Source organism: Sturnus vulgaris, chromosome 15 (assembly GCF_052056855.1).
Source record: "Sturnus vulgaris isolate bStuVul1 chromosome 15, bStuVul1.hap1, whole genome shotgun sequence".
NCBI classification, from domain to species: domain Eukaryota; kingdom Metazoa; phylum Chordata; class Aves; order Passeriformes; family Sturnidae; genus Sturnus; species Sturnus vulgaris.
Window position 1 is genome coordinate 3,833,311 of NC_142257.1, and position 9,871 is coordinate 3,843,181.

The 9,871-nt window shown below is 45.5% G+C and overlaps 1 protein-coding gene across 1 annotated transcript; it reads left to right on the forward strand.

The window, feature by feature from the left end:
- The first annotated feature begins 3,851 nt into the window (after nucleotides 1-3,851).
- Nucleotides 3,852-9,188, forward strand: LOC106852976 (ovomucoid-like). The gene is made up of 8 exons (XM_014875968.2): nucleotides 3,852-3,988; nucleotides 4,931-4,950; nucleotides 5,733-5,869; nucleotides 6,369-6,426; nucleotides 6,695-6,831; nucleotides 7,343-7,403; nucleotides 8,406-8,515; nucleotides 9,008-9,188. Exons 1-8 carry the CDS (start codon nucleotides 3,934-3,936, stop codon nucleotides 9,051-9,053), a joined length of 624 nt encoding a protein of 207 aa, XP_014731454.2. The 5' UTR covers nucleotides 3,852-3,933; the 3' UTR covers nucleotides 9,054-9,188.
- The last annotated feature ends 683 nt before the right edge of the window (nucleotides 9,189-9,871 follow it).

The following is a 9,871-nucleotide window of genomic DNA, read 5'->3' on the forward strand; positions in this document are numbered from 1 at the left end:
GTTGGGTCAGGGTGCCCAAGGCCTTTTTAAGTTGGGTTCTCAACAGCACTGAGGAAGGACATGCATGGCCTCTCTGCTTTCTGTGCTTGATCATCCTCATGGCAAGGAATGATTCCTCACATTCATTCAGAATTTAATCCTTTTGTCATACAGCTTAGAGAAGACTCTGGCTCTGCCTTATCTCTAAGCCCATCAGGGAGCTGCAGGCAGCAATGTGATCCCAGCAGCCATCTATTCTCCAGGATGAAGAAGCCCAGCTCCTTCAGCTTTCCTGGAATGCCCTGTGCCCTGTCCCTGGGCAGCCTGCCTGCCTCTGCTGGACTCGTTCCCATGTGTCAACATCTGCCCTTGTAGTGAGGCCAAATACATTTAAATCATTGCATAAGTAATGTGAAACCATGTTAGCCTTCAGCTGCAGAGTACAAAGTTCTGCACACGGTCTTATTAGCTCAGGAAAACATCCACTGGCATTACCTGGATCAAGTTCTATTTAATAAGTTCATAAACACATGGATATGTTTTGATAGGGAGATGTTTTAATCATATCAGTGACTTTGTTTGCTTTATTGCTCAGTTCAAACGAGGCCTTCAAGCACTGGGTGAGAGGCAGAGCTTCAATTTGTGCTCTGCTGGTTTCTCCAGGCATGCGGCTCAGTGAAAACAGCTATTGGCCACATTGTGGCCAAAAGAAAGCCAGAGATGAAAACTGCAGCCTGAACTGTGTTTAGCAGGCATTTTGGAGTGATTAGAAGCATTTTCATGAAAGAGCTAAAAGTAATTGGTATTTCCCACTTTTACAACAGTTATTTGTTAATTAAATAATGTAACAAACCCCAGGAGTGCTTTAAAAAGTGTATTAAATGATTTGCCATTCATTTATTAATGTGCTATTTATGCTGGGAAGTTGCATATCTGCTAAGAAAATTCTCCAACCTCAGTTTTGATTCTTTCAGAGAATACAAAATCGATACTGAAAAAAAACCAAACTGTAATGGGAAATGTAAAACAATAAATTCCATGAGTAAGTCGGAGAGGATGTTGTATAATGGCCAAATCCTGCCCTGGTGTCAGCACACAGGCCTTATGGTGCTCAGGACCATTACAGGCAGCACCCTGAGGTGTGGCACTGCCTTTGCCTACCTGCACATTACAGAATCATAGAATATTTTGGCTTGGAAGAGACTTTAAGATAATTTTGGTCTAACCCCTCTGCCATAAGATGAGACATCTTCCACTGTCCCAGGTTGCTCCAATCCCCATCTAACCTGGCCTTGGACACTTCCAGGGATGGAGCAGCCACAGCTTCTCTGTGCCAGGACCTCCCACTAAAGAATTTCTCCCTACTACTTAATCTAAACCTATCCTCTTTCTGCCTAAAGCCTTGCCATTCCCACTATCACTCCATGCTCTTGTCCAGAGTCCATCTCCAGCTCCCTTGTAGGATCTCTGCCCTCGTGCTGGCTGCTGCTCACAGAGGATTTTCCTTCAGCCAAATGGTCATTAGCCATATGCTGCATCTGACTTTGAGGATTAGAAGACCATAATGAAGTGGATTACAGCAGATCAGTGGCAGGATTGCAGACCAAATCCTCTTTCTAACTGTTCTTCCAGGAGTAGCTAAGGACTGAGCGACCTGTCCTGCAGCATGAGCTCAGCCAGCTGTGGGATTTTTCCACACTGCTATCAGAGGCAGGATAATCCAGAGCTGTAACCCTGGGTGGGGAGGCTGTGGATGCCGAATGGCTGCAGGCTGTGCAAGTGTCTGAAACCTTATTTCACCTTATGAGGATTCCTGGGTGTCACTTCTGTGGCTTGCCCAGGGGGGTACCTGAGTGGCTCAGGTGTTCCCCAGTTACCATTTAATTATTGCAGACTTGAGTTTGAAGTGTCTGTAAGTGAGAGAGAGAAGGAAAGGATCAGCTGGACATCAGACAGACACTGTGGTGGTCAGAGAAAATCTGAGTTGCCTGGGGCCAGTGCCAGACCTAGTGCTGAGTCCAGCAGTTGAAGTGGAAAATTTTTCTCTGGGGTAATACGTGCCAGGCTTTGGCAGGAAGGTGCTCTCCACTCATCAGGAGAGGCTGGTCTTGCCCAAAGGACAGCACTGTCTAGGGCAGGGAGCAGCTTCAAAAGCTGCCAGGTTGGGTCTGTGAAGCCTGATGAGGAAGGATGGTCTTGGCAGGAGGAGGCAGTGGCAAAATCCATATTTAAACCAGAAAGGTGTAGCCCCCTCCAACTCTGCAGAGCCTGCACAGGTAAAAGCAGCAACTGTGACATGTAGGGAGCAGCTTCAGTAACTCCTGCTCATGCTCAGGGAAAATGTGTTTGTCTTCCAAGAGATGCTGTTCACAAGACACATCAGGGCAATATATCCTGAAGATGTGCCAAATCTGTCTGAAATATTCATGCATGCTCCCTGTAATTTATAGAAACAATCACAGCAGCATAATTATTTCGATGCTTGTGCCTGTGAAGAATCTCATCTCTTGGAGGTGAAAATGTGACCTGCATATCCACACAGCCATGCTGTGGCCTTCTGGGTGTGCCAGGAGAGGTGATTCCATGCACTGCACAATATATCCATTCAAGGATCAAAATACACCCTTTAGACTACCGTGGTGGATCAGACAACAACACAATTGCTCGGGGTGAATTTCAATGATTTCAGATGAATTTAATTTGTCTAATGGGTGGTGCCTGGTTTGTTAAAGGCAGCACCTGTGAAGCACCTTTTGCTCTGCACCTCCCTTAGTTCTCACTCCTACCCTAAGCACAATGCTTAGCTCCCATGGCCCCCAAAAACCCCGAGTATCCTTGCCATTTTGAACCTGTGAAAGGGAAGAGGAACAGGTTACAGGCAGAACCCACGCCTGCAAAATTACAGCTACTGAAACAGCAGAGGTGCAGACCTGCTCCTAGGCAGGAGCAATTTGGAGATGACACAAAGGCTGGTGGTGTGAGACAGACAGGGAAATGGGGACAGATTCTATATTTTAAGTGTCATTTTCTAAAATATCTGCAAGAGGAAAGGACCTGCTGTACTCTCAGGCTTAGCTGGTGCAATGTAAATAGGCTCCTAAACCTTCAGTGTCTTTTGTTCTTCAGATGGCTTGGCTGAACACTCTGAATCCGTGTATTTAACTGAGACTAGGTCTGTAAATAAGTGCTCCCTGTTGCTAAGGTTCAAGTGACATTTTTAGTGGCATTTGACAGATTTTTAACCTGCTTTCAAGTCTTCTACTGAGCTTTTCTATAGCCAAGCAGTGAAACTGTCAAGAAGCCTTGCCTTTGCTCAAACTGGTGCTAAATACCTTTGGATTCACAGGTTGGACCCAGTCCTGCCAGACTTGCCTGACAAAGCTTAACTGATGCTGCTGGTGGCAAAGCCACACCTGACCTGTGTTTGTACTTAGAGGTGATTATCTGGGAACTTGGGGAGAAAAAACCCACCCAAAACCAAAAAGGAAAGCAGAGACTCAGTTTGGTCTGCAGACAGGGTGGTACTGCATCCTGCCTTAGCTGGTCTCTGATGGGAGATGTTGCTCTTCAAGAGACAAATTAGGGGCCTGCTCTTTACTCTCCTCGATATTTTGTGCTCCTTATATTTCCATTAGAATCCCAAAGAGGTTTCTTTTGTCCAAAAGCCTGCTTGTTTGCTTTTGACCACTCCGAACTTGTGATACTTGTCTTGATCTATTAACCAGGTGTCCAGCCAAAATCAATTGCCTGGCAGACTCAGACCATTACCTGAAAAGTCAAGACCTCCATAAATATCACCGGCCTCATTGTGCAGGTGACAGATTCTGCAGGTTGTTTTATGTTACAGTTGAACAGTTTAGACATTGCATTTGTATATATTTGCAGGCAGCCCTGGAGGGAGCATCTCGTGAGCAGAGAGGGAGCAGGCAGCTGCAGACTCCAGACACCTCCACCATGACCACGGCAGGGCTTTTGGTGCTCCTCTCCTTCGCCCTTTGCTGCGTCCCAGGTGAGTGACTCTGCAGGTGTCTGAGTCCTGGCCGTCCTTAAAAGGATAAGACAGAGGGCTCAAAGAGAGAAAACCTCCTTCAGAGGGCTCTGCTGCCTCGGTTGGCATCGTGCAGGTTGCAGGAGTGTATTTCAGGGCTGGTTGTTTGTCATAAATATAAGGAACAGCAAGTGGAGTTCTGTGCTGGCAACTCGTGCTGTTACACTTTGTACACTGATGTTCGCACACCATTACACTGCTTAAACTTGTACGGCTACAGAAAATGGATGGATACTTGAAATAAGGCCATAAGAAGGGGTGAGACCTCCAGTAACTAGTAAAGGAAATACTGTAATGGCGCAAGCAAGTTCTTTTCAAGAGCCTGGCAGATTTCCTGCAATGCTCTTTCTGCTAATGGAACAACAAGAGATGAAAACAAGCCAGACTCTGATGTTCTCACTGCATATTCACAACTGATAAAATTACAAAGGCAAATATTTTTTTTTTCACACTCACCTTCTTTCAAATTCATATTTCTGACAACAAATGCTGTATGTATTTGCTTATCCTGTAGGGTGACTATTTGCATTTGTCTGTGTTGATTCAGGTGTATTTTCAGATATGTAACAGCAGTGCTTTAGGGTCAAAACGGATATGTAAAAAGATAAGGAAGGAAAAGCTCTTCTGTTTTCAGTTAATAAGTTTACATATCTCAGAACAAAAAAAAGAACAAAGCTATTCCAAAAGGTGTTTCATCACAGCCAGCAATAAGCCATGCTATTATACTTATCAACATAGAGGAAAAAAAAATCATTCATAGTTTATTTAGTTCAGAAAACAATCACTGGAAATCACTCAGCTTGGTCCTGTGCACAGGAATTTTATATCCTTATTTCCAGCTTTAATTGAAGACTTATCATATTGGTTTTGGTTCATATTTTCTGCCTCTCTTTTCTTTTCCAGATACTGCCTTTGGGATTGAGGTAAGTGGAAGATTTCTTTCTGTCACTTTTCTCAAGTATGTGGCCTGGTAAAGACAGGACCAAAGGAATGGGAAAAACATCCAGCCTGTAGATGCTCAGCTGTTTTTCACCTAAATGTGACACTTGGGTCATTGTAATCAGATTCTACAATGTAAAACATTAAATTATACTGCCCTTGGCTGTACATCTGTGCTGTATGTTAATAATGTTTTAGTAGTAATGATACAATGTTTTTGGATTAATTAGTTTTCCAGCAACTTTAGACCAGTCTAAGCTTTAAGCTGGAAATACATAGCTGGTTCTAAACTGAAGCAATAGACTGGTATCAGAGCCTACCTGAGGGCAACCTGCTGAAAGACTAAAACACTCTGAAGTGGTCCAGCTTCCTTACAGACCATTAGTCTTGGTTGTCTGAAAAAAAACCATGATCAGCGTATTACGAATGAAAAAATAAAAACAGAAGTGCAGTGGAGGGGCCACAAGAATAGAAGAACCAGGCACCAATGGAGAGCCTTTTTAAAATCATGTCCAGTGAGCATTAGAGACCATCACTGGTTTATCCCATCCAAGGGGCTGCATGGTTATAACTCTTCCCTCCTCCTCTTCTCCTGCTCTGTGGGGTCATCTCTGCAGGAAGGATTTCCCAGTTACCTGCTGGACCCAGAGCAGAAGTTTGTGCTGGGACAGTGAGAACTGGTTCGTTCCAGGTCAGTGTCCCACACAAAATGAGCGTTGTGGATGTCACAGGTCTTCTCACCCTGTTGCTGTGATTCCTGTGGCAGGTGGACTGCAGTACATATCCCAACACCACAAATGAGGAGGGCAAAGAGGTGCTGGTCTGCAGCGAGGCCGTCAGCCCCATCTGTGGTTCTGACGGTGTCACCTACGGCAACGAGTGCCTGCTCTGTGCCTACAATGCGTATGTACAGCGTGGGGACAGCGTGGGGACAGCGTGGGGACCTCAGGCAGCACAGCTCAGAGCTCCTGGCAGCACCATGCTCAGCTATCAGTGCTCTGTCACATGTCACCTGTGTCAACTCCTTCAGAATGATCCTGGGTATCAGGGCACAGCGCTCACGCAGAGCTTTAGTCACCCTGTCTTTCTTTTGCTTGTGTAATTTATTCAGGTTTTTACTTCTCCATCTCAAGGAGCAGCCAGGTGATAAGAGCACATCACATCACAGCAAAAGGATGGAGATGCTCTGCTCAGAGCTGCCCAAAATGGTCCTAAAGCTTCCCAGGGTTTTACATGCCTGCCAGCTACTCAGCTGGTTGGGGAGTGTGGCACTACCTCTCAAATATAGATATAAAAAAGCCTGACTGAGAAAGAGTCAGTTTTCCCTTGTATGAATTCTAACACCTGGGATGTAGCAAGACATCTTTGTTGAATTTCCTAATATTTGTCTTTCCTTCTGCAGAGAATATGGAACCAATGTTAGCAAAGATCACGATGGAGAATGCAAGGACGTTGCCCCTGTAAGTTAAACCAAGGGCAAAACGAGGGGTGTCTGCTTCTGATGCCAAAGGTGCTTATTGAAATAATCGAAACCCTAAACAAGAGAACAGATGAGCTGTCAGAATCTTGCACTGGTCACCTCCAAGTGAACTGCCACCACGGTGACTCACAGAAAAGCTTTTCTCCTGCTGTGGTGCTGACCTGTGTAGCCAGGCAGGCACACTCACTAGATCTACCTGTGTGCTGTAAGCAGGGCCTTGAGCAGGGCTTTGTTTGTTCCCTCACCAGGTGGATTGCAGCAGGTACCCCAACACAACCAGTGAGGAGGGCAAAGTGGTGGTGCTCTGCAGCAAAGACATCAGCCCCGTCTGTGGGACCGACTGGGTCACCTACGACAACGAGTGCCTGCTCTGTGCCAGGAACATGTGAGTACTGAGCACAGGGACCAGGGCTGCTGCTCCTGGAGATGCTCCTTTGGATAGCAGGACTTCTATCAAAGCCTTTTCTGTGAGGTGCTTGGACTTTGACCCTCCTCTCCTCTTCTCCTCCTGACGAAACCTTGTTTCCTCTGTGATTGGAAGGAAAGCTGTGCCTTTGGTCTAGACAGAGAAGCAGAGGGATTGGTGGAGAGCTTTTAACTAAGTTAAAAGGATGCTGTCTTGCAAAGGACAGCTAACCCAAGGGACAGTGACATTGTCACACAGCCTGTCTCCTCATCCACTCTGACCCCTGTCCCTCACACCTTGCTATAAACCAGCTCTATCAGGCAGTGACACCACCTGAGCTGGTCCCTGGAGCCACATGGACACAACCTGAGCTGGATGTCTCCTGTATCCCACATGTTGTGCCTGAGGCTGCTCAGCATTCCTGGGTGATGGGGCTCAGCAGAACAGGTTGCTTGTAGAGCTCTCTAATGCAGGTCTCTTCCCTTCCCAGAGAGGCTGGAACCAGTGTTGGCAAGAAGACTGATGGTGAATGTAAGAAGGAAATTGTCACAGTAAGTGAATTGGGTGATCAGGGGTTGGGTTTTGGTCCTGCTGCTGTCAGGGGAAGCACTGCCAGTGTCAGCAGCAGCCCCAGAGCAGCAGTGTCCTGCAGAAGTGAAGCAGCTGCTGTGCTGCAGAACAGGAGAGATTTTGCTTTCTCTGCACGTAATAAACGTTATTTGTGTGAATGCCAGGAAAGGAACAGGTGACTGCTCAGGGAGAGATGAGTAAAAGAGTAGTAGAAATAATCCATCAGGGCAGAACTGTGAATAAGAGCAGAGAATGGCTTTGGGGGTCAGACCAGGGTCCATCTAGCCTGTGGCAACTTGGTGCAGAGCCTGCTGTTGGCAGGGGCTGTGAGAATTGTGTGGGACAGAGTGAGAGTGCAGAATGTAGAGAAGGGATTTTTACCCTTCCAACCTCCAGCTGTTTGCAGGTGGAGGACCTCAGCTAGGTGTGATTTCTGTGCAGTCAGTGACCCTTTATAGACTTCTCTGTGAAATTCCTCAGCCCTTTTCTGCAGCAGACACATTTTGAACCCTACAATGCTCCTCAGCAAGTGCAGCACCCATTGCTCCAAGAAACAGAATCCCACTCTTGCAGTATCCAGCTATGTGCTAACTTCCAGTTTTAAGACTTTAGGAGGGATAATGACCTTTATAGAGGATCAGCACTCCATTCCTCCAAAGACCAGTGTTTTTCCATTTAATTTCCTGGCCAGCTGGGGAACACAGAGCACGGCACCTTCACCGAGTGAACTGCTGCTTGGAAGTGCCATGATCAGATTATGATACAGATCTCTTCAAACAGGAAATTATGATCTATTTTTACATTATTAAATTCTCCTGGCATAGGAGAAACTTACACCTCAGTTTATATCAGATGTGCAAGGAAGTTAATTACTTTTGGTAAGATTGGTATCATTAGCACTGCAGCTCTAGCTCAGGGTTCAAGCCCTTGTGCTACTGACTCCTTCACATCAGACTCTTTTATTTTTATTTATTTTTTTGCAGGTTGACTGCAGTGACTACCCCAAACCTGTCTGCACACTTGACTACATGCCCCTCTGTGGCTCTGACAACACAACATACAACAATAAATGCAACTTCTGCAATGCAGTCGTGTATGTACAAATATGAGTGACATTTGTGTTATCAGTTGCCTCCTGTGGGCACAAGTTTGCACAGTTACTGCTTTTTTTTGTTTGCTGGATACAGTTGATTAGGGATTCGGGGCAGGAGGGAATGCCAGCCACCGTGTCAAGCATTCATTTATTTTTTTCATTAGAGCATAAAAAAAAGCTACTGCTGCTTTGTTAGTGTGAATGGTTCAAAGACCATTTAACCTTAATGGAATTTTTCTTGCATGCTGCAAAGGAAATGAAATTCCTTTCTTTTGAAATTCTGCTGTAGTTTCCCCACAGATATTTTCAATCTTAATAATGGGTTAAATTTTTTTCACTCATCTCTTAATAATCAAATAGCAAATGGGATGATGAGTCTGCATCTTGGCTCTGGGGCAGGATCCCATCTGTCACCATCTCTAGGAGCCATCAAAAAGATCGTAGCAGGAAGGACTCTGTGTTTAATTCATTCTTTCCTCTTCTTGCTTTCAGGGACAGCAATGGGACTATCACTTTAAGCCATTTTGGAAAATGCTGAGTATCAGTGCCAAGAGAATTCACCACAGATCCCCACTGGCAAATCCCAGCTAAAGATCTCACCTCAGTTCATCTCACCCTCTGGGGAACTCAGCTCACTCCTGATTTTCTTTCTCAATAAACTAAATCAGCAACATTTCCTTGTCTTCTTTGATGTGTTGTCTCTTGAAACATTTTCTTGATTTGTTGAATGATGATACCAGGCAGAATAGGTTACGTGCTCAAAGCTCTGGGATAGAACAAGAACAACATCTTGCTCCCCTCCCTCTCATAAAAGGCAGAAAATTAAATACAAATGCTCAAACCCCAGAGCTGTGTGTCTTTGCACATAAATGACAGTGCCCCTGCATTAGTGCTCAGACCCTTTAGATGTTTGACTTCGTAAAGGGCTGAAGTGGTGACACAGGAGGGTCTCTCCAAAGGTATTCCTGGTGCATTTTCCACCAGCAAAACCTGGTCGCACCTTGGTGTCAGTGCCCAGAGCTGATCCCTGGCTCTGTCCTCACCTCAAGTGTTGCTCTCTCAAGGGCACTCTGCTGGCAAAGCCCATCTTTTTCAGACACGTGCATTGTCCCTGTCTATTTGTCTAAGTCCTCCAACTGATTTATTACCAGATTTTTCTCATCTTGGAGTCATCCTTTGACACCCTTGAAGTGCTTTAAGATGAATGCCTTCCTAGGTGTGGTGCCTACTCCTGCCTACTTGTCTTCTCTCAGTCTTCAATTACACAATGCTCTTTGCCAGCCCAAGGAGTATTTCAGCAGTGTTTCAAAATCCAAGGACAAAGTATCCTTCTGTTTCTTGAGAGTGTGACCTGTC

What these genes read in the sequence shown, in the direction of transcription:
- LOC106852976 (XM_014875968.2), top strand. Translation starts at nt 3,934, where the DNA reads ATGACCACGGCAGGGCTTTTGGTGCTCCTCTCCTTCGCCCTTTGCTGC. An exon ending in CTGCTCTGTGCCTACAATGC is followed by an intron (nt 5,870 to 6,368) that starts GTATGTACAGCG and finishes TTCCTTCTGCAG; the next exon opens with AGAATATGGAACCAATGTTA. An exon ending in AACTTCTGCAATGCAGTCGT is followed by an intron (nt 8,516 to 9,007) that starts GTATGTACAAAT and finishes TCTTGCTTTCAG; the next exon opens with GGACAGCAATGGGACTATCA.